This window comes from Struthio camelus, chromosome 2 (assembly GCF_040807025.1).
Source record: "Struthio camelus isolate bStrCam1 chromosome 2, bStrCam1.hap1, whole genome shotgun sequence".
NCBI classification, from domain to species: domain Eukaryota; kingdom Metazoa; phylum Chordata; class Aves; order Struthioniformes; family Struthionidae; genus Struthio; species Struthio camelus.
Window position 1 is genome coordinate 52,342,877 of NC_090943.1, and position 20,784 is coordinate 52,363,660.

Consider the following 20,784-nt stretch of genomic DNA (forward strand, 5'->3'; position numbering starts at 1 on the left):
GTATTGACTCATCACGCAGGGAGTAAGAGACTGAGGTAAAGATGGAAGCAGGTTACTGCAGCATGGTATAAATGTTCTAGAGACTCACTTGAAATACCTAATCATTGTATTTGTCTTCCCTAGCCAAATTGCTTCTGTTATGTCTTAGCTCACCCTCATGCTATGAGAGTATTGTGTACTGTTTTGATGCTAGTTTTACTCTGCATTTTAATCTTTCTAAAAATTTAGCTCGAGCACCTAAGAAAAAAATAATTCAAAGCATTCCACTAAGATGACATTGCATTTCTAATACTGGTACATTAGTGTGTTGTTTCATTTTTCCAATATAAATCTACCATGCACAAGGTCTTGAAATAATTTTAAACAGAGATCTTAGTTCTGAATTCCCGTCCTCACCCAATCTCTTGCCTCTTGCTTTCGAGCCCAGAGGGAGACCTTCACCATACTTCTGAATCTGCAAGTGTTTGTGGAGAGACGCTCAAAATATGGTGTATCACTGAGCCAATGATCAAATAGAAGCTTTAAGATTACTTGACACAAACCCATGGCTGTCATAACTTGTCAGAGCCACATGGAAGCCACTAAAGCTTTAAGAGCTTGCTGCAGCAGAGGGTCTGGCTTGCGCAGATGGAGGCAGAGATCCGCAGGGAGCTTTGTGCTGTTTTGGGAAAAGGTAAAAAGTATGCAAGACCCTCTTGCCAGGATTAGATTGGCAGGCAGGTTTCCCTCAATCTTTCTACATAAAAAATACTTATTTTTCAGGAAAAGGGATTCCAGACAAAAGGGAAGGAAATTAAAATAAGGTTACATTCTTTCCCACGGAAACCCAGTCAAACACAGGAAGAAAGAAGGGGAAATCCAGTAGCAAATAGCCCTCTACCTCTGCTCAACTCCAGTTCAAAGAAGAAATAAAGTGGTTCTTCTCTTGATCTTCCCATACTGAACCCCTCCTTCATCACCAGGCTTTTGGGTACCTCTGAAAAAAACTGAGGGGATCATACTGGAATTTCTCATCCAGACTAGCGCCAAGCAGATGCGTAATGTGGGAAGGGTGTCCACCATAAATGTTCCTTTCCCAGAAACCCCCTTACTCCAGAATTCATGCACAAAAAAATGCCTTCTTTTGGGTTTCCACATACACTCTTTGAACAACAGGTTCTTCATAGAAATCCTTCGAGAGAATATCATTCTCCACATTAAGTCCTACACAAAAATGTTGGCCCTAGAGTTTTCTTTCCATTCTGTAGGAGATCTGCCCAGAAATTTCCATTATTTTAAAAATTCTCCTATTCTCTCTTCTTGTCCTTGGAAATTTCATGACCATCTTCATTTTTGGGCTTCAGTAACTTTTCAGAAAGGGAATATTTCATTGGAAAAAATGTCAGGCCTTGTGAAGCCTCTGTGCCTGAGTAAGAGCGTGAGTGATGGGTAAAGGTTTCTCTGGTTAGAAATCAAACTAGTTGTCCCAATGCCGCTTAGTTACTCACGTGGTGCCAGGATCGCCAGGCCGCAACGCACACCACTTTTCAGATGAACAAGGGCTTCCTGCCCTCAAAGCCTGTCCTCAACAAGGCCAGCCAATGACGATGGAGGATACAAAAGAAATGTAAGCAGTCTGAACAGCATGGCTGCCAAGTGCCTAAATGTATTGTTTGGGGAGCAGTTACAGGCTTATGCTCCTGTGGATTCTGGACTCCCCTGAGCATGAGTTTAACCTGAGACATGAAGTCAATGAAGATGGCAGCAAGCAGGCAGACATATGCTTATGTCTTGCCCTAAGTTGGAGTCTTATAATTGCAATTTTTCCCACAAGGGTGCTGCTAAAGGAGCACTCTATTTTCACATAGCTGGACAATATAAGCATCAACTCCAAAAAATAGTGTTGCTACTGGCTCCTACACAACAAGAAATGGAAGACTGAGGGGTTGTGTCCTGTGACAGATCCATGTTCAAAGATATCTCTCCAAACTGGCACTGCTCCAGGACCTGCCAGTACACGCCCTCCCCCTTTTTTGATTTAGTTTTTCCTGACAGGCCACCTGAATTAGCATCCCTTTGACAGTAATTGTTCTTCAGCTAAAATACAGCCTAACAGAATGCACCGAGCTTGTTACTCTCCATCCTAGGAAACTCCCTGCTACTCCTTGAGACACAAGATGAGCAAATGCGAAAAAAAAAGAACACTATGAAACAGTAACAAGAAAGAGATGAAAATAGTGATGGCTGCACCTCTTAGGGCCTCATCCTCCCCATCTTGGCTTGAGAATATTCAAATGAAGGTTATTTCTGTAGGCACAGTATGAGCTGCAAGGAAATGAAGTTGGCATCTCGAAAACCATAAGATTAGTCTCATGCAATTTCTTCCAGTGGGACTGAATAGTTCTTAAAAGTAATTAATGCCCACAGGGCACAAACAGTATATGCAACATCTCTGGCCCCTTCTTACTGCCTCCAGCCATGATCCAGGCCTGCCGTTCTGTATGGGAGCTGGAGCATTATTTGCAGAGACTGCAAAAAACTGAGAAATTTCTTTGCCAGATTATGTCAAATTAATGAGACGGTCTACCCAAATATTTACAGTGAACACCACTGACAAGTTCTTACTTACTGAATGTTTCCATGTTGCTGTATCAGAGGCCACTTCAGCCTATTGCACTGACATACCTAGACACATTGCTGCATTTCAGAGATTACATGAGAATGAGGAAAACCTCTGTACGCATATGTGCTCAGGTAAACATGTAGCCCAGGTTGGCTTTCCGCAGCCTGGCCAAAATTTCTTTTGCCAAATGAAACACAGATTTTGATCAAAAACCAGATTGGACTGCAAATGAGCTGGATCCAGTTTTATCAAGCCAATGTCACCCCAGTCTTCCAAAAGGGCAAGAAGGAGGAGCCAGGGAACTCCAGGCCTGTCAGCCTCACCTCCATCCCTGGAAAGGTGATGGAACAGCTCCTCCTGGAGGTCATCACTAAGCATGTGGAGGACAAGAAGGTGATCAGGAGTAGTCAGCATGGATTCACCCAAGGGAAATCATGCTTGACCAATCTGATAGCCTTCTATGACGGGATGACTGGCTGGGTAGATGAGGGCAGAGCAGTGGATGTTGTCTCCCTGGACTTCAGCAAGGCTTTGGACACTGTCTCCCATCACATCCTCCTAGGCAAGCTCAGGAAGTGTGTGCTGCATGAGTGGACAGTGAGGTGGCTTGAGAACTGGCTGGATGGCCGAGCTCAGAGGGTTGTGGTCAGCGGTGCAGAGTCAAGATGGAGGCCTGTAGCTAGTGGTGTTCTGCAGGGGTCAGTCCTGGGTCCAGTCTTGTTCAATATATTCATCAATGACCTGGAGGAAGGGACAGAGTGCACCCTCAGCAAATTTGCTGATGACACTAAACTGGGGGGAGTGGCTGACACACTAAAGGGCTGTGCTGCCATTCCGAGGGACCTGGACAGGCTGGAGAGGAACCTCCCAAAGTTCAACAAAGGCAAGTGCAAGGTCCTGCACCTAGGGAGAAGTTATCTCATGCACCAGTACAGGCTGGGGGTTGACCTACTAGAAAGCAGCTCTGCCAAGAAGGACCTGGGAGTGCTGGTAGACAACAAGTTAAACATGAGCCAGCAGTGTGCCCCTGTGGCCAAGAAGGCCAATGGTCTCCTGGGGTGCATTAGGCAGAGTGTTGCCAGCAGGTGGAGGGAGGTGATCCTGCCCCTCTCCTCAGCCCTGGGGAGGCCTCACCTGGAGTACTGTGTCCAGTGCTGGGCTCCCCAGCACAAGAGAGACATGACACTCCTGGAGAGAGTCCAGCGGAGGGCTACAAAGATGATGAGGGGACTGGAGCACCTCTCCTATGAAGAAAGGCTGCAAGAGCTGGGCCTGTTCAGTCTGGAGAAGAGAAGATTGAGAGGCAATCTCATCAACGTGTACAAGTATCTGAAGGGAGGGTGTCAAGAGGATGAGGCCAGCCTCTTCTCCGTGGTGCCCAGCGACAGGACAAGAGGCAACGGGCAGAAACTGAACCACAAGAAGTTCCACCTAAACCTGAGGAAAAACTTCTTGACTGTGAGGGTGACAGAGCATTGGACCAGGTTGCCCAGAGAGGTGGTGGAGTCTCCTTCGCTGGAGATATTCAAAACCCGTCTGGATGTGATCCTGGGCAATATGCTCTAGAGGTCCCTGCTTGAGCAGGGAGGTTGGACTAGATGATCTCCAGAGGTCCCTTCCAACCTAAACGATTCTGTGATTCTGTGATTCTGTCTAAGAGATCCTAGAAAAGATGACTGTATCCATTTCCAAAAATATGTAGATTTCTTTAACAGTCAGATATAACTGAGTTAAAGCTGGGAAGCGATCTCTGTGTCAAATGTCTGTCTCAAATATATCATTAGAATTAGCTCTAGTAATTCACAAGTTTTAAGCCCTCATCAAAATATCTATACACACAGGTCAGGTATTATTGTTATTACTGAAAAACCTTCTCAAGTAAAGATTACTTATAGATGAGATGAATATTGAATAAATGTAATCCATGGATTAATTAGCTAAAGCTCTATGTTAATCAGAAAGCAAGAAAGGAAACACTATCTCATTAAAAATTTAGAAGCATGTTGTGTGTGCTTCCAGGATTCAGTTACCCTCTCTTCATAACACAACAGCTTTTTATTTAACACTTGGAGGTGTGTGAGAAATCTAATGTCCTACCATGTTAAAACTTGAAACTGTCAAATTATATTGCTTTAGTTATCAATATGAGAAAAACAAAATAAATAGTATAAAACAGAAAAATTTGCCACTAGCACTCCATAAATTGCTCACACTCTGTACACAAAGTCTGACATTTACATAAGTAATAGCTAGATTCATGATTGTGCATTACTTATTCATATCTTATGTAGAATAACTCAAAGGCGAAAGACTAATCCGTTAATCCCCCTGGCTCATAATCCTAAGAAATCCTAAATGCTGCAAGACACTTTATCCTCTTAGGAAGACCAAACTCTTAAGCTAAGGATGATAGTATATTTGGTGCTGAAGAATGATAGTATTTCCCCATTGTACAAGCACATAAGTTAAGGTCAGCCCTCCACAGGGCTATTTTGGGATCTGTTGTCTGTTTGATGCGCAGACACAGAAAGTCCTCATGTGTAACCTCTCTCAGAGTGCATGTAATGTCTCATTGGTCTCTCAGGCCTGACATTCTTGGGGTTTGTTGCAACAGTTTTTATATGATTCCTTTAACAAAACCCCTTCTACCTTAAAAGAAAGATGGCTGACAAAAGGATGTGAAATGAAATACATTTTTCCTACTTCAAATACAGCATTATATAGAATATCACAATTTAATTTTTCCCCTTCAATAATTCAATTTCATATATAAACAGCAAAAAAATTTTTTAACCTTTCTCTTTTTGATCAGCTCTCATTAGTGTCCAGCCTGCCTGAAATGCACTACAAGTGCAGTACCATACAGGCAAAAATAGCACAGACGTACAGTGAGCTCTCCATCAGCCTGATTCTGGGGAAAACTACAGATCTCTAAGCACTTATCAGAATTCATGACAAACAAACAAAGCTAGCATGCCTATTGTTTGGCCTAACCACACGGGTTTTTCTGTTAAGTCTCAGTTTGCGTGATATCACTTCATTTCACAACCCACCATTTGTCTGAGGCTCCAGGGTCACTCGCCCTGTCTTCTGGATTATACTGTCTGGCACTGCCTGGTCAACCCCATCCAGCTTCTTCTGAAGGCTTTGACCACCATATTTCTGTTACAGACTCTTGAGTTATATAGACCATCTCCCTGTTGCTCTTCTAAGACAAGGGAAGGAGGTACAGGTCTCCTCTCCAGTGGTTTTTGACTTGTGGCAGTTACAGGGTTGGCTGCTGGTTGGCACAGGCAGGTCTGGGACAGCTGAGGTGCCGTTGTCCCGTGGTGCGGTCCTAAACCTGGGCATGGCTCCTAGCGAGAGCTTGTCAGGGAAAAATGGCGATCTGCCTCTCCCCCTGAGGATATGTTCCACTAGGGACAAAGATCTTGAAGTTTTTATTGTTCTTCTGTTGCTGCAAATCAGCTGCCAGTGGAACGTTGTTTCTGGAGGCGGAAGACAGCATCAGCTGGGGTTAGTTATTTTATTTATGCTGATCTCGTGGCTCTAAAGCAGACTGAGCAGCAGGTGATATGAAAAGGGTTCTGCTATATATAAGGCCAAATCTGAAAGGCAGTGCAAGGATTCTTCCCTGAAGAATTCCTCCCTTCTCTCTACATGATCCAGTACAATGAAGCTGCTGGTGCCAAGTATAATGATTTCTACTTATGAAAGGGGAAAATGCTGTCACCCAACCTGTAAGAGTGAGACTTTGTCATTGCCAGTGTTACTACATTTTATAGTGTAGGTGCAGGGAGAAAAAGTGGTTTCCACAGAGAGCTTATTGCAAATGCTTTTAACCATGGAACAGCCATGCTGATGCATTGCCTCAGGAGCACTGTATTTTACAGCTAACATTCCTGTTCTCTCCTATATGCTGGGATCCCTCAGATAACAATGCCTCTTAAGGTCCAGTGTGATCTCACCTCCACTGTGCGGGGCCATAGATTTCCCCCGAAGTTTTCTGTTTCCGTGATCACTGTAACTACCATGAAAAAATCATAACCTTGCCAGTAGCTCTGTGAACTGGAGTCCAGGTTATAAAATCAAGGCCAGGCATCCATGAGCTGTGGGACAAGAGAAGGTGTACACACACGTGTACCCTATGGGAAAGGGAAGCTAGGAGGGCACCTCTCTGGGCAAGATGGACCCCAGGAATCGCTGCTGTTCTGGGAGGCATAGCAAACCAAATCAAAATGGATCTATATTCCACCTTCCCCATCACTTTTCAAAACCAACACATCAGTATCTGGGTATGCTGAGGCACACAAGCAGGCCTAGAGCCTGCAGCTGTCTCAGCTATAGTTTAGATAATGAATGGATTTCTGACCATGACAGGCTGGAAACCATGATGCTCAACTTGCTCCTTCTGAAAGTGTTTTGAATACCTCCAACAATGAGACATGAGCATACTCTGGGCATGTAAACCATGTCTAGGTACGCCTTTGGTGAAGAAAGGGGGTGCATTGCAGCACGAGCAGTGCCAATACAGAGATCGGTATCGTGGGGAGCATGGCAGGCACCCCCATCCCTCATGTCTCTTATGCTGAATGGACTGCCCTATGGTCCAAAAAACTAGCTTTCATTTAACAATGAAAAATGAAGTCCCTAGCTCCTTCGTTTGGGAAAGAGATGCTCAGGTATGAGGCCTGATACAACTGAAGTAACCTGCAGAAAACCTGGGGCAGTAGCTCCAACTGCTGTGAATTCCTCTGTTTTGCCTGGAGAGTTATTAATTCAACTGCCTAGTGACTGCATTTTGAACAATTTTTCAACCTACCAGGTTGACATGTAGCATTATAGGTGAAACTTATTCACTGGGAAGACATTGAAAGACTGCTAGCCCAGTCAGACTCATTGCTGCAGGATACACACAATACCGATGCCCTGTGTAGTGAACTTGTAGGCTTAGAGTTGTTAATAATGTATGTGCACATAACATACATTATATATTTAGTTCAGGCGAGCTGAGCTAAAGTCAAAGGTAGATCAAACAGTCCAAGGGATTCGACTTTAAATAGTTGAAAGGCTTATTTGGAGTAAAAGTCACTGAGCAAAATGAAACAGAGAATCTCCCATTCAGGCTGGCATCTCCACACGTGCTGCATCCAAACCCGAGCAAGTGTCCCATGCAAAAGTGTTCACACTACTCACTGCAGAAATGCCCATCCCTTGTTTGTCAAATCAGTTTCCTTAACAGTTCTCTCTTTTGGAAGGGAAGGCATGAATTAACACTCTCCCAGCCAACACTTGGAAAAAAAAGGGTTTGTGCGTTGTCACCATGCCAAGACCCCCAAGAGAGTGAATGCCAGCAGCAGCCTGGGGTACAGGTACACCACAGACTTCAGAGACAGGGTAACTCTATACTTACCTCTTCAGAAACTATTTATGTGCAGTTTGCATGCCTGCAGGTAAAACCCTGCATTACCAATGTATCAACTCCAAGAGAAAGCTAAAGCTCTGCTCTTTCATCTCTACTGAAGCCACTTTCTGAGGCCTGCCAAGGGGGCAGATGCTGCAGTTTTTAGCCCATGGATTATTCAGACAAAACTGTTGTCAGTGGAAGCTTGGTCCACTTGAAGATTGCAAGCTACAGAAGGCAATACAATACTTTGTGGTACTAAAGCACCTTCCAGCTGAGGGTCTCACATTAATTAATTAAGCCCCAGAGCACCAGAAGGAAAATCTATCCCATTTTACCAGCAAGTGCAATGAGTATGCGAAGGTCATGCAGAACAGAAGGAGCAAGGGACAGAGCCAGTGTCCTGACTCCTGACTCCTTGCTGCATCTATTAGCCCATGAGTCCCCTGCCAAGGACACACATGGAGGACAAAAGGTGACTACAGGTGACTTCTCAGGCACTGCACTGAGACGTTTAATAAGGTGCAGAAGGAGAATGACTAGTAGGGTTACACAGATTGACACAGGTCAGTAAAGAATATGGCATTAAGAAAGCTGACACTTTCAAAGCCTGCAGCCGCATGCTTATGTCGAAACCAGATGTGACTTGTGTCTGTGTTTCATACGATACCACCAAATACCCAACAAAGGGCTTTCCTTAATGTTTAAATAATGAAATGCAATGTAATGCCAACAGGTGCTTTTCACACAGAGAAGGGATCAGAAGAGAAAGTGTTTGGATTGGGCTGTGGCAGAACGGGCTCTTCCTTGCCTCTCCTGGTCCATCCCTGCCCTCCCGCGCCTGCATGGCTCGCGAGCAAGAGGTCACAGGCGCCTGGATGTTCCCATTTGTGTGCGATGCTCAGGAGACAAGTTCATGGGCACCGGAAGAGAGAGAAACCCGTATATAATTGGGGTGTGCATATGCAACATAGCAGCTACAGTATCTGTGCAAAAGACGGGAAGCTGTCATGGGGAAGAGAAAGAAATGTGCGTTAGAGGTCATCATGGAAGATGGTTAGTATCAGTACAAGCTCATTTCTGTTTTGATACTACCAAGTGCTTAACAATACGGCTTAGGGCTTTCCAAGCACACCATTTTGTGCCTGTCAAAGATCATGCGTTTTCAGTTCTCTCACGCAGGGAACCCTTGTTAATTTGCTAAATTAAAGGAAATAATAAGAGCATCTCTGTAGAAAAAGAATATAATGCCTAATCAATAAAGAGCATTCTGCCGCCTGCAGGCTGACTGTTAAGAACTACGTGTGTGAAATATTGCAAGTGCAAATCCCAGCAACAAATGCAATTACTCTTCGTTCTTTGTCTTGCAGCTGGAATAGAGATTGATGGACAAGTCGAAAGTGACACAGGGAGTGAAGGTAAAGTAGAGATTAAAAACTGTGGTCTTGTTCTGAAATTCAAGAGGTGATACCTTCTCTTTTTCTCTGTGGGTTGTGAGTTGCTCCATGCTCTACAATAGGAACAATTTCCAGAGCTACTTGTAAGCAAGCAGATTTTTCCCTTAGAGTTTGACTTAACGATAGTGAAACGTAAAACCCCACTCCTAGAGGTCTGTCCCCTTCTATCCATGCCCCTAAAGTAGGAGGCTGTTGCAGCCCTTGTCCCTTCTGCAATCATCCCTGGTAAAAAAGGCATCACAGTAAAGCATCACCCTATGCCAGGCTGCGAGTGATTCGTACCACACTGAGCTCCTGCTTGCTTTCCCAGCTGGGCTGGTGTTTTTCTCTAATGCTTGCTGCTGTAACACACTGGTATCTTTATTGCTCATGACCATGAGAAGACAGAAATGAAAATGGATTGGAGACAGATTAACAGCTGATAGCAAAATCAGGAAGAGCCAGTGACAGGATTAAAAACACCTTTATCCTCATATATACGGTAAATAAAGAGAAATAGTTAAGGAGTAGATTGTAACACTAAATAAAGAGAGATAGCTAAGGGGTAGGGTTGTAAGAGCATTGGATAGATAGTATGAATATAGAGGCAAATGGATAAACGGTTCACATTCTGTGGTCTGTAGACGTCCTGTAAGATCCTTAAAATATAAGAAAATAATCAACAAAATGATGGATTTTTTGAAAATCAAATCCATCTTTCCCACACAGACAAATAAGAAAATAAGATAAAAGTAATAAATGCATGTTCCAGATTCAACCTCATATTTAATAGCTCGCAAACAAAAGCCATGATAGTTAGCAGCATAAAATGAACATTTTCTCAAAGAGAGTAGGTTGTCCTTTAACCTAGATCACCATCTGAAATTTAGCTGAGATAGGCCACTTCATAGTAACTGAAACCTACCTAACCGCTCTTGAGAAATGAGTTGAAAGTCCCTTCCTATTCCCTGTGACAAGTGTGACTACAACCACTTACTCATTTGGAGTAGCACTAGCCAGCAAAAACTGTGCTTGTTATTAATTTCTAATTTTTCACCAAAATAAAAATGCAAATATTCAAACTCTTTTTTGTTTCTGTTTTCGTCTCTTGCACATTTTTCACTCTGAATCCCATTCGCCCCAGTTTCCCTCTTCCATTATAATTTCTCCAACCGTGAGGAAAAAAATCAATGCCAAAATTTAAAATTTCATTTTTCCTTTCTTTGATTTTCCTTTCATTGTATTTTTTGACTCAGAAATTTTAGTAAATTAGAAGCTAAAAGGATCTGGAAACCTTACTTTTGATTTTAATGTACTTGGTTGCAATAGGGAAGGAGCGGTTTGGGCATTTTCTCAATGTTTTACCCCTTTCCGTAATATTTTGCAATTAAATCATGCACCGTTTCAAGCCTTCAGAAGTGGAAGTGTTTTGAACGTGCACAAATGAGTTTCTTAGCTTACAGTGCCAATGAGAATGAAATGCGCACTGAAGACTACCTGCCTTTACAGGTATTTACAGGTCAGGAAGATGCCTGTAACGTGCTCTGAGGAACTGGACTTTTGCTTTGGAATTAGTCTCCAATGTTCTTATGCTCACACACCAGCCACTGATGTGCTAAAATAAGTCTTTCTGCTCTTGCATGGAAGCTGTGTAACTAAGAGCTGGATGTGGCTCTTGGACAGGGCATAAGGCAAAGCCCACTGAGATCAACGGACATCTGTTCACTTGGGTTTGCGTCAGGCATCCCCCGTGTGCTTTTCTAGGGAGTCTGTATTGTGCCAACATGGAAAGCAAAGTGTTTCCCTAAGTACTTTTTTTTTTTAATCCATTGCAGAAGATGAAGCAAAGGAAAAGACATCTAAGAAACAGCCCCTTAGGGAAGCTGTCAGGCCAAATAGACTTGAAAGGGAAAAGCAACAGATAGACAAAGAAGAAGATGAGAGCAAAGAGGAAGACAAGTGTCCTAGACAGAATAGAGCCTCTAAAAGAAAAAAACTCCAAAGAAAAAACAGTGATGGAAAAAAGACAGAAGAAGAAGTAAGCCGGAAGAGAGAGAGAGACAAAAAGGCTTCTACCAAAGAGCAAAAGGATTCAGAAAATAAAGAAGAGAAAACAAACAAAGAAAAAGGAAAGGAGGGAGAGAACAAAGAGAAGAAAGACAGGAAAAACAGGTAATTTAACAATCCCTAAGTACTGTGCCACATCACAGAACTGCAGCTATAGCTTATAGACATGACCTGAACTTGTGGCACATTGGTCAGAACTGCAAAACCAATAGACTGCAAATAAGTTATTCCTCTTTCAAAAAAGGTACAACTATAAAACCCAGTAGTGTAAAACACAGTGTAGCCAAACTGTTTCCAAGATCTTCTATCTTTATTCTTTTCTCAGCCAGGATCAGATTCATGTATGTAACTGAGTCCTAACGCTTACATTTGGGGGCAGAAAAGCCCCCTTGAAGACCGTTTCAGTGACTTAGATCTGGGCACGTTTTATTGGTCGAGCAATGGAAACATTGAGGCTCAAAAGGATCTCTCATGTTTTCAAGCCCCTTCCCCTGGCAAATCTCGTTTGTTGCATCCTTCTGCTTCTCCACGTATCTTCTGTTTCCCTCTGAAGATGTGAAAAACATTTCTCCAGAACCTGCTGCAGCACTAGACAGTCTTTCTGTAGCTGAAATATGGCCCAAAGCACAGTGTTGGGTGAGTTACGGGGGAGCATGATCGACTCCTGATTCTCATGGCTGGAATCAGCCATGCCCTGGCTGCAAAGAGCCTGCGCTGGCACTGCGCTGAGCTGTGGGGACAGTGAGGACACAGGGCCCTGGGGGAGATGCAGGGTCTGGATTCTCCAGGGACGCTGACCCTTAACTTGAGATTTCAGTATGGGAACACCCAAAAGCCTGGGGCGGAGGCAGGTCAGAGTCTGAGCAGATACGGCAGCAGGAAGGGGGTTTCTCTAGCCTTGAGCTGTCCATATCGCACCTGCCTGCCCACTAGCTTGACTCGCCTCTACTCCAGATGGTGATCCTCAAGGCAGGAGCACCCTGCTTCCCTGCAGGCCAACTGATGGCTCTGCACATCGCACGGGGTCCCTGGAGCAGGAGAGACTGTGCCCACCCAAAGCACTGTGGCTTGCATCCAACTCTTAATTTTTTTTTTTTTCATTTTGTGCCCTCCCAGTACTCCTTCCACTGCTTCCAATTCATCTGATGAGGAATCGCTTTCGGAAGAAGAGCTTGCGATGCTGATGGAACAGGTGGAGCAAAAGAAAAAACTAATTTCCACCATGAGGAACAAGCCTTGGCGAATGGTGAAGAAACTCTCGATGCTCAAGTAGGTATCACACACCAGAAACCCTTGTCACTGAGGTGTTTGCTTACTGTCAACTGCATTTTGCCTGTCTCTGAAATAGCATTTTTGCTGCTGTTACCCTAACGCTCCAGTCTTGGAAAATGCAACCAGCAGAAACCTGGCCAACCTGTTCCGGTTTAAATGATCAGAGTTAAAATGTGGAATTCATTTTTTAGTCTCTGTAACCAGAGAAGGGACAAGGTGCAAATCTGTTCAACTGATATCCACAGCTAGGTCATTCTACCCTTGTATTTAAAACCAAATGATTCACTACCGTCAGGCTACTTGTTAAAGCAAACTCTGTGCCCTCCTTTGCTTATTCATGCCCACTGTTAGACAGAAATCAAAGCAGCAAGGTGCCATGTTACTTCCCACTTCCTGAAACAGTACTGCTCGGAAAAAATACTATGTTGTTTACAGGTATTTATGGAGCAAAGACAATATTACCACACAGACCATGTTGAATGTAAGAATAGCACAGAGATCTTCAGAGACCACACAGTGTAGGGGAATCGGGAGCAGAAAGACCGTGGGGCTGACCAGGGAAGTCGAAACCCATAGATCAGCAAGGAACGGCTAAGTCACTGATGGAATTATTCAAATCCCAGCTTTATTGATTAAAAGTCACCTGAAATCCCTTTCTACCAGATGAGAACTTTGGCGTTCAAAATAGCATTGTAACATGTGCACAGTCCCACAGGGATGGCTGATGTCTCTCTCTCCGTGTTTCCCTAAGACGCTGCTCAGAGCTGCAGCGATCAGGCTGTGAAGACCAGCAGTGACTGTGTAGCTCTTCTTTTCTATTTTTACACCCTGAAGGCCAAGACCCGCTCCATCTTCCATTAGAAACAGGAGCCCTGAACCCTGCCAAATATTTATAAAAACCTGGGTAAAGAAAACTGTGTTAAAGCAGCTTTTCCGTCTCACAGGCATGCTATGAGCCTCAGCACATTACAAATAAAATGAAAAAACCCAAATATTATTTCTGACATTTTCCCATTCATAAACGATTCTGTCAGCTAAAACTCTGCCTAGGATCATGCTTGATAACACATCTCCATCCTTTTATTTTATCCCTGGACCATGGCAATCATTACCACTCTTTAATGAACCTAAACAAAACTGTTACATTGTTTGTGCAGGGGCTCTAGAAAGGATCTCAGAGTGCTGTACATTCATTAGGTACATTAGTTGTACAAACTCACTCGTGAGACAAGAAAGGATTAGCTCCATTGCATGGACGAGAAATGTGAAGCACAAAGAGAGTGCAAAGGATATCCTGAGTCCTTGAATGTAATCTCTTCTAATTTTATATAATCTACATCAACACACAATATAATGTTATTCAGGAACTCAGCATACTCTATCAATGTCTATCTAGGTTCTTTGTTCTCTATTTCCCTTAGAAACTCATTCGAAAACTAATTTCAATTTCCAGGCTAATTTTACTCTTGGCCAGTGTACACTCATTTGTCTGGCACTGAGACTGTCCTGTTCTGCCAATAGTTCGTCTCTGATATTTATCCATGGGGGCTGGTCATGGAGGGAAACACTACATCCTCTTGGAGTTTGTTTCATTAGAAAATATTCTTTTCTTCTTGACCAATGCACCAGGATAGAGAAGTTGACAGAAATGCCAGAGACTGAGAGCTCTTGAGGAGCATGCAGATCCACACCCAGGGAGAAAGGGGGAGCAAGATTTTGGGCACATCTCTGCTACATGAGTATGAGCGCTTTGGCAACCCTACAGTTAGCCCCAGGTGAACCTAGGCTCTATACAGCACACCAACACCACCAGGAGACAGTAGCTGGCCCCTCAGAAGCAGCAAAGGGCGCATGAGAAATGATAGTGCCTGTCTCAATGCCAGGCTGCCTCTGAGCACGGTTACGCTCACTGCTGGAGTTGTGTTTCCAAGGCTGGAGGCAGGACAGCTCAAGGACGCCTGTGCCGGTCGGTTTGCAGGACGACATCACCTGCTCAGCGCCTGGCTGCAAAACCGCATAGGAAATGCTCTCTCAATCGGAGAGAGACCAAAGCCTTTTCCTTCACACAACTATCTTTTCCACCTGTGCAGGCAGCACCATCCACAGAAGTGAAAAACTGAAGACTCTTCACTATTTCAATAACCATTTTGTTTATTTTTAAATTAGGGAGGCACAAGCTTTTGTAGAGAAGTTTGAAGGAGCTTTGGGAAAAGGAAAGGGCAAAAAGCTGTATGCATATAAGATGATGATGGCAAAGGTAAGTGCTGCAATGATGGCAGAGAAAAGATTGGGTACCTGGTTACATATTCAGCATATTTTCGGTGGAGTTTATAATCCGTATTTGCCAAAAGAGACACCAGGAAAACAGCAAAAGCTTCCTGTCTACGTTCAAAAAGTGCCAGCCAGCTTCACATCTTTGAAAATTACAGAAAAAATGGGGAAATTTCCCCCTACCATAATCTCATTCCCTTCCCTGAAGGGAAGGTTTGAAGAAGCAGGGAAAAATATGGCTTCTGGTTGCAGTCTCCAAAAACCTTAAACTATGACACAAGATACCTTCTAAAGATGAGAGAGGTCATCTCAAATTCATGCACTGTCCCATAGACTTCCATAAAATTTCATTTTTCTCCTTAATAAAGAGATAACAGGCAATTGCAACCGTGCTTTACGACTGAAGTTGCATGTTGTCACGGAGATTATACTGAGAGACAAAAAATGGAGCCAGGCCTGAGCTGATGAAATCAACAGATGTTTAGCCACTGGTCTGAAGAGAAGGATTCAAGTTCAGGATTTTATTAAAATAATTCTCTTGTTTTAAATAGAGTTGGTTCTGCATCAACTCTTTCAATCCAGGGGTAAGTGTGAATTTTCCACCACTATATAATACGGTAAAATCATAGCACAATAGTGCTTTCCCAAAAGCCTAGAAAGGTTAAAATTCAAATAATGAAAGTAAACACTTTCAGGAGTGAGCGGGGAATGGGAGGGGTGGATTGAAAGCAGTTTCTGAAGGAGTGCAAAAGATCAGAACCAGATCCAGAACAGAGTTTTTGCTTTGCATGTTAAGGATTTATACCCACTTCTAACAATACTACCAAACCCTGACATGAAAGTCCTACAGACAAAGCACCCTTCCTGTTAACACCTCTCTACTCACAACGCTTTTGTCTTGTTTCAGAAATGGGTGAAATTTAAGAGAGACTTCGACAATTTTAAAACACAATGCATTCCCTGGGAGATGAAGATAAAAGAAGTGGAGAGTAAGTGGAAGTTGCTCTCCTATGTGAGATGTCAACAAGATATTTTGTAAGACAGCTCTGTATTGACTCAAAAATTATTCCAGTTCCCTGGTCCCCAGTCCACCCTGGGGTCCAATACCAACAAGGAACATGTACCCTGGGCAACGCTGGTCTTCACCATCTCCATGAGCCTCGATTGCAATAGTGGTGGGAGGCGGTCAGGAAGGCTCCTGGGCAACATATGGTGGGGTAACCTATGGGTAGAAGGCTCTAGGTATAGCTGAGGACAGTTTATCCCTCCTGATTTTCTAATCACTACATATCTTCTGGTTCAAGGTCACTTTGGCTCCTCAGTTGCTTCCTACTTCATATTTCTGCGATGGATGTACGGCGTAAATCTTGTCCTTTTTGGATTAATATTTGGACTGGTTATAATTCCAGAGGTAAGCACTTAATTCCGCTTTCAGTAATATTCAGCCCACTGATTACCATGAACAATGAGAGTGATGACACAAACAAGTGTTTTATAATCCTATTTAAAAGAACAAAATGTGTAAGAACGATTATATACAAATAAGGACTTACAAGGCTGTTACTGACACAGAAGCAGAACTTATGTTGAAATCAGTACACTTAAAATGCTATTGAAGATCCTGCCCATCCAGCAGCTAAAACAGAAACTCAGAAACCTAACTTGATGCTGTTTTTACATTTTGACTGAAGTGAAAAACATAATCTATGAATTCTCCTAGTTAAAAGCTCAGGTCCGTACGAGATATAAGAAATGGACTATGTTCTTAAAGCAATTAAGAAAACTTCAGTGACAGCATGGCACCTTCCCAAAGATTTCCTTAATATCTCTGTATCGTAATCACAATAAAGATGATGAAGTAGGGACAACTATTCCTACTTGATTATTGAGAACCAGGATTATTGGCTGAAATCAAGTCCTTAACTGGATTTGTTGAGTCCAGTTTTGACATATGCTCAGTTCAATGAGCTTTCACAGACTTAAGGATAAGATTATGGTGGAAAACTGCCCAGATTTCTGTTGGACGGTGTGAATGCCAGGGACCCCCACTCCGGGCTCTGACATGTTGGCATTGACTTGCTGGGAGGATTGCCCTGGAGAGACGAAACCCGTGAGCTCTGTCAGTGTGGCCTAGCACGGCATGGACAGCCAGGGTGAGGATACCTAAAAGCACCTGCTCCCAGTTTCTGCAGCAGTGCCTCTGTGGGCCCTTCGAGGGGCTCAGCCCCCAGGCCACAGCCACAGCAGAGCCCTGCGGAAGGAGCAATCAAGTGAACGAACTTTCCCAAGTACTTTACTCACTAATGCTTGTTTGGGAAATATCCCCTTGCTGTACTTTTAAATCAGATGATTCACAAGGAAGAGTTTTATTTTTACTTTTCCACTTCTCACTGTTCTTGGAGAAGGAAAAAGATCCCATAGCCAGCTTATGATATGATCATTTACAGAAGAATTTTTTAATGTAGCCATTACAGTTCAGGCTGAATTACTCAATACAGTCTTCAAAGGCTGGGCAGTCCACAGGCAGTGGCATCTGTTCTTTTCAGTGCAGATTTTTATAGAGCAAAAACGTAGCATAGAGTCTCTCCTGAGGACCAGGCTTTTGTTCTTCTTAATGGGGTTGTTCACACTATCAAAAATAAAAGCTCTGTTTCCTCCTAGAATGAAGAGACGTAACCATTAGCATTGCACAAATGTATTTTTTTAAGAACTATGCATATGGCAGAGGATTAAATAGCTTTATATAATTTGTCTCAAAGTATGCATACTATTACTCATTGCCTAGTGAGCTGTTACAATATGGAGAGTAGCTGGGCAATAAACATCTAACCATAAATGATTTCAAAATTAATTAGATAGCCCTGAAAAATAAGTGATAGATGATATGCTAGGACCTTATGAATGCTAATGAGATATTTCGGTATGTACAGCAGAGTCTGCTTGCAAATATGCTATTAATTCTCAGCAGTCCTTGAAGTTCTCCCCATGAACTTCAACAGCTGCTGGACTTGCTGCAACTCCTGCCTTGCACGGTGCCATAAAGAGAGGACGTGCCAGGAAACCTGTTCCTCGTGTTGTGATGCTGGTGCAACCTACACTTCTTGCCTAAACCTAACTGCACTTGACCTCATCCTGAGATGAGGTTCAAGACTATATAATATAAATTCTATATAATATATAATCTATCACAAGCTTGACCAAGCACTCGTGACTCCTTTCAAGGGAAGAGTCCTGCATAAGCAGATAAAACTAATCCCTTTATTGCATTATACCCATGAAGTTCAAGCAAAGAAGCCTCTTGCGAAACTGAGGACATCTGAACGGGAGCTGTTCATGGAAGGATCTAATTCCTTGCCAAAATACTTCCTGTGCAATGGCTGCTACCAAGGAAAAGAAACTCCTTTGGTTATTTGGGTGAAATTAACTCTTTTAAGCTGCTGCTCTGATGTTAAGAAAGAAAATATATATTAAAAGAAGAAACCAAACAGAACTAAGGAAATCATTAACAAATAATGAGAAAACCTGTACGGTACGTTATACTACATACGTATCATCATTATTAATGCTCTCCAGGTCCTGATGGGAATGCCATATGGGAGCATGCCGAGGAAAACTGTACCCCGGGCTGAACAAGCAACAGCTATGGATTTTTCAGTTCTTTGGGATTTTGAGGTAAGTACAGGACTGTTAATTATGAGAGATCAATTGAATCTGTGGTAAAACCCTTCAGAAATTATCAGCTATAGGGCTGAATTTGGTTCCAAGGGAAATAAGCGACACTCGTCCTTTTTCTAGAGAATGAAGAGACTCCTGCTGCCACGCGTGGCAGGTAGCGCAGGTAGGTCCCCAGAAATATTGGACCAAAACAGCATGTGCACATGCAGGCATCTGCATAGCGATTTGAACCACTTTCATGAACAAATGTGCTTGCGGGCATACGTCAGATATGCATTTACACACACACACACACACACACCCCACACACAAACACACTTCTTGGTTTTGCAGGAACAAAGCAGAAGCACTTTCATTCAGAATAGAACGTGTCATGTCCCAACACAGAGCTGGCTGACACTACCTAAGATGTATCTGGTGGGGTCATTGAGGTGCTAAAGGACAAACTAAAGTCCACTAAGGCCAGTGGAGTTATACAGCTCCACAGTGAAGAAAATGAAAGCGCATTTAGGAACCCTGTGTCTATCTATCTACATTTTTATGCATGAAGCACCAGAAGCTGAAAGTAGGTTTTTCTGTAAGTATTAGTAGAAGCAGGTGACTGTAAGAACTGTACCATGGTGACCTTGGTGCAATTCATTTAAATCACGTTCCACTTCACCTAATAATCTGGAAAGCAACTTCAAGCTGCAGGCCTCGTTCACCCAGCAGGGAACCTTGGCATACCACAGGATTTGCTCATAACTTTGAGAAGAGGACTACTCCCTCTTATCCCTGCCACCGCTGCGCCTGTGAAATATTTACATGTATGTGCCTTATGCTGGTACAGGTTTCAGATTGGCATCTGAAAGGAAAGGCTGAGCTTGCAGTAGCCCACTAGCTCTGCTCGGGCATGGCTGCAATATCGTTTCAGATCCCTGACTGAGTCCTCGGCACCACTCCCACAAGGTTTCACTTCAGCTCACGATTTGTCAGACAGCCATAACCCAAACTGCTTACAAGCCACAGCACTAAAATTCTGGTCTAAGGAAACCAGCATCTTCATATAAGAAGAAAAAAGATGGGAAATGAACAAAATAAAAAGGGGCCACGGTAGTCTGGAGGGGAGCTGCTTGCTCTGTGTTAGTAGCAGCATTGCAAGCACTGAGGGAGATTCCAGTTTAGACACAGGGGAATGGAGTAAGATGTTACATAGCCATCCCCTCAGGCTGTCATGCACAACTAAAGATGAGGAAAACTACACTTGTGCGTATCAAACATGAACATCCTGAGAACGTATTCACTGGAAATCAGTCCACCTGAAAGACAGTTCAGGTTGAGTACCCACAGTTACTCTTTGCTTTTAGAGAGTTAGGCCAAAGGGATTAAGTGTTTTTAGGGGAGACAGGATTCCCCTGAAAAGAAAAAAGATGCTTATTGGGAATGAAGAGAATCCACTATGGCCAATTCCTCAGGATCTCATTTTCAAAGCTACTATTTCTGGAAGTTTTTTTTAAATGCTATCCGGCGCTGGTGCACACTTCACATTACCTTTTGTGGGACACAGTCCTTCCATAAAAACAACATAATTTCCTTTGTTAAAAAAAAACCCTACCTTAATGTATTAACAAGCCTTCAAACACTTGTATGTAAAGGAACCCATTGCAGCCAGACCTTTGTACAGCACTCATTTTCTGCTAAGGATCCCTTATATCTCACTCTCCCAATCCTTTTACCCACTTGCCAGCATCTAAAATTCACCAGAGCCAAAGGTGAATTAGCGACACGTTGAATAACATTGCACTGAAAAAACGCTCATCTGAGCAGCACTCTGTAAAAATACAAGAAGCATCATTTAAATCCATTCCCCCAGCATTAAAAAAAAAAAAAAACCAAAAAAACAGTAAGACTGTGTGCTGCTGAACTGCAGCTGCTAGTTTTGTTTGAGACCGTAAATTGTGCACGTAATGCCAAGGAAATTTGTTCTTGGATGAGGCTGTACCGTTGTATTACAGTAAAAGACCAACGACTGTGACCAGTCGCCTGCCTGGTGCTTGGAACATACATCTACATTCCCC

General features: G+C 43.2%; 1 protein-coding gene across 1 annotated transcript in view; it reads left to right on the top strand.

Annotated features, from left to right (window-relative positions):
• The first annotated feature begins 9,016 nt into the window (after positions 1-9,016).
• TMC2 (transmembrane channel like 2) overlaps positions 9,017-20,784 on the top strand; it is a 38,839-nt gene continuing 27,071 nt past the window's right edge. Inside the window, exons 1-8 of the mRNA XM_009687952.2 lie at positions 9,017-9,062; positions 9,377-9,424; positions 11,278-11,614; positions 12,626-12,778; positions 14,948-15,038; positions 15,960-16,041; positions 16,357-16,463; positions 18,626-18,724. Of these exons, the coding sequence (XP_009686247.2) occupies positions 9,017-9,062; positions 9,377-9,424; positions 11,278-11,614; positions 12,626-12,778; positions 14,948-15,038; positions 15,960-16,041; positions 16,357-16,463; positions 18,626-18,724 (963 nt within the window). The remainder of the gene's footprint in view (positions 9,063-9,376; positions 9,425-11,277; positions 11,615-12,625; positions 12,779-14,947; positions 15,039-15,959; positions 16,042-16,356; positions 16,464-18,625; positions 18,725-20,784) is intronic.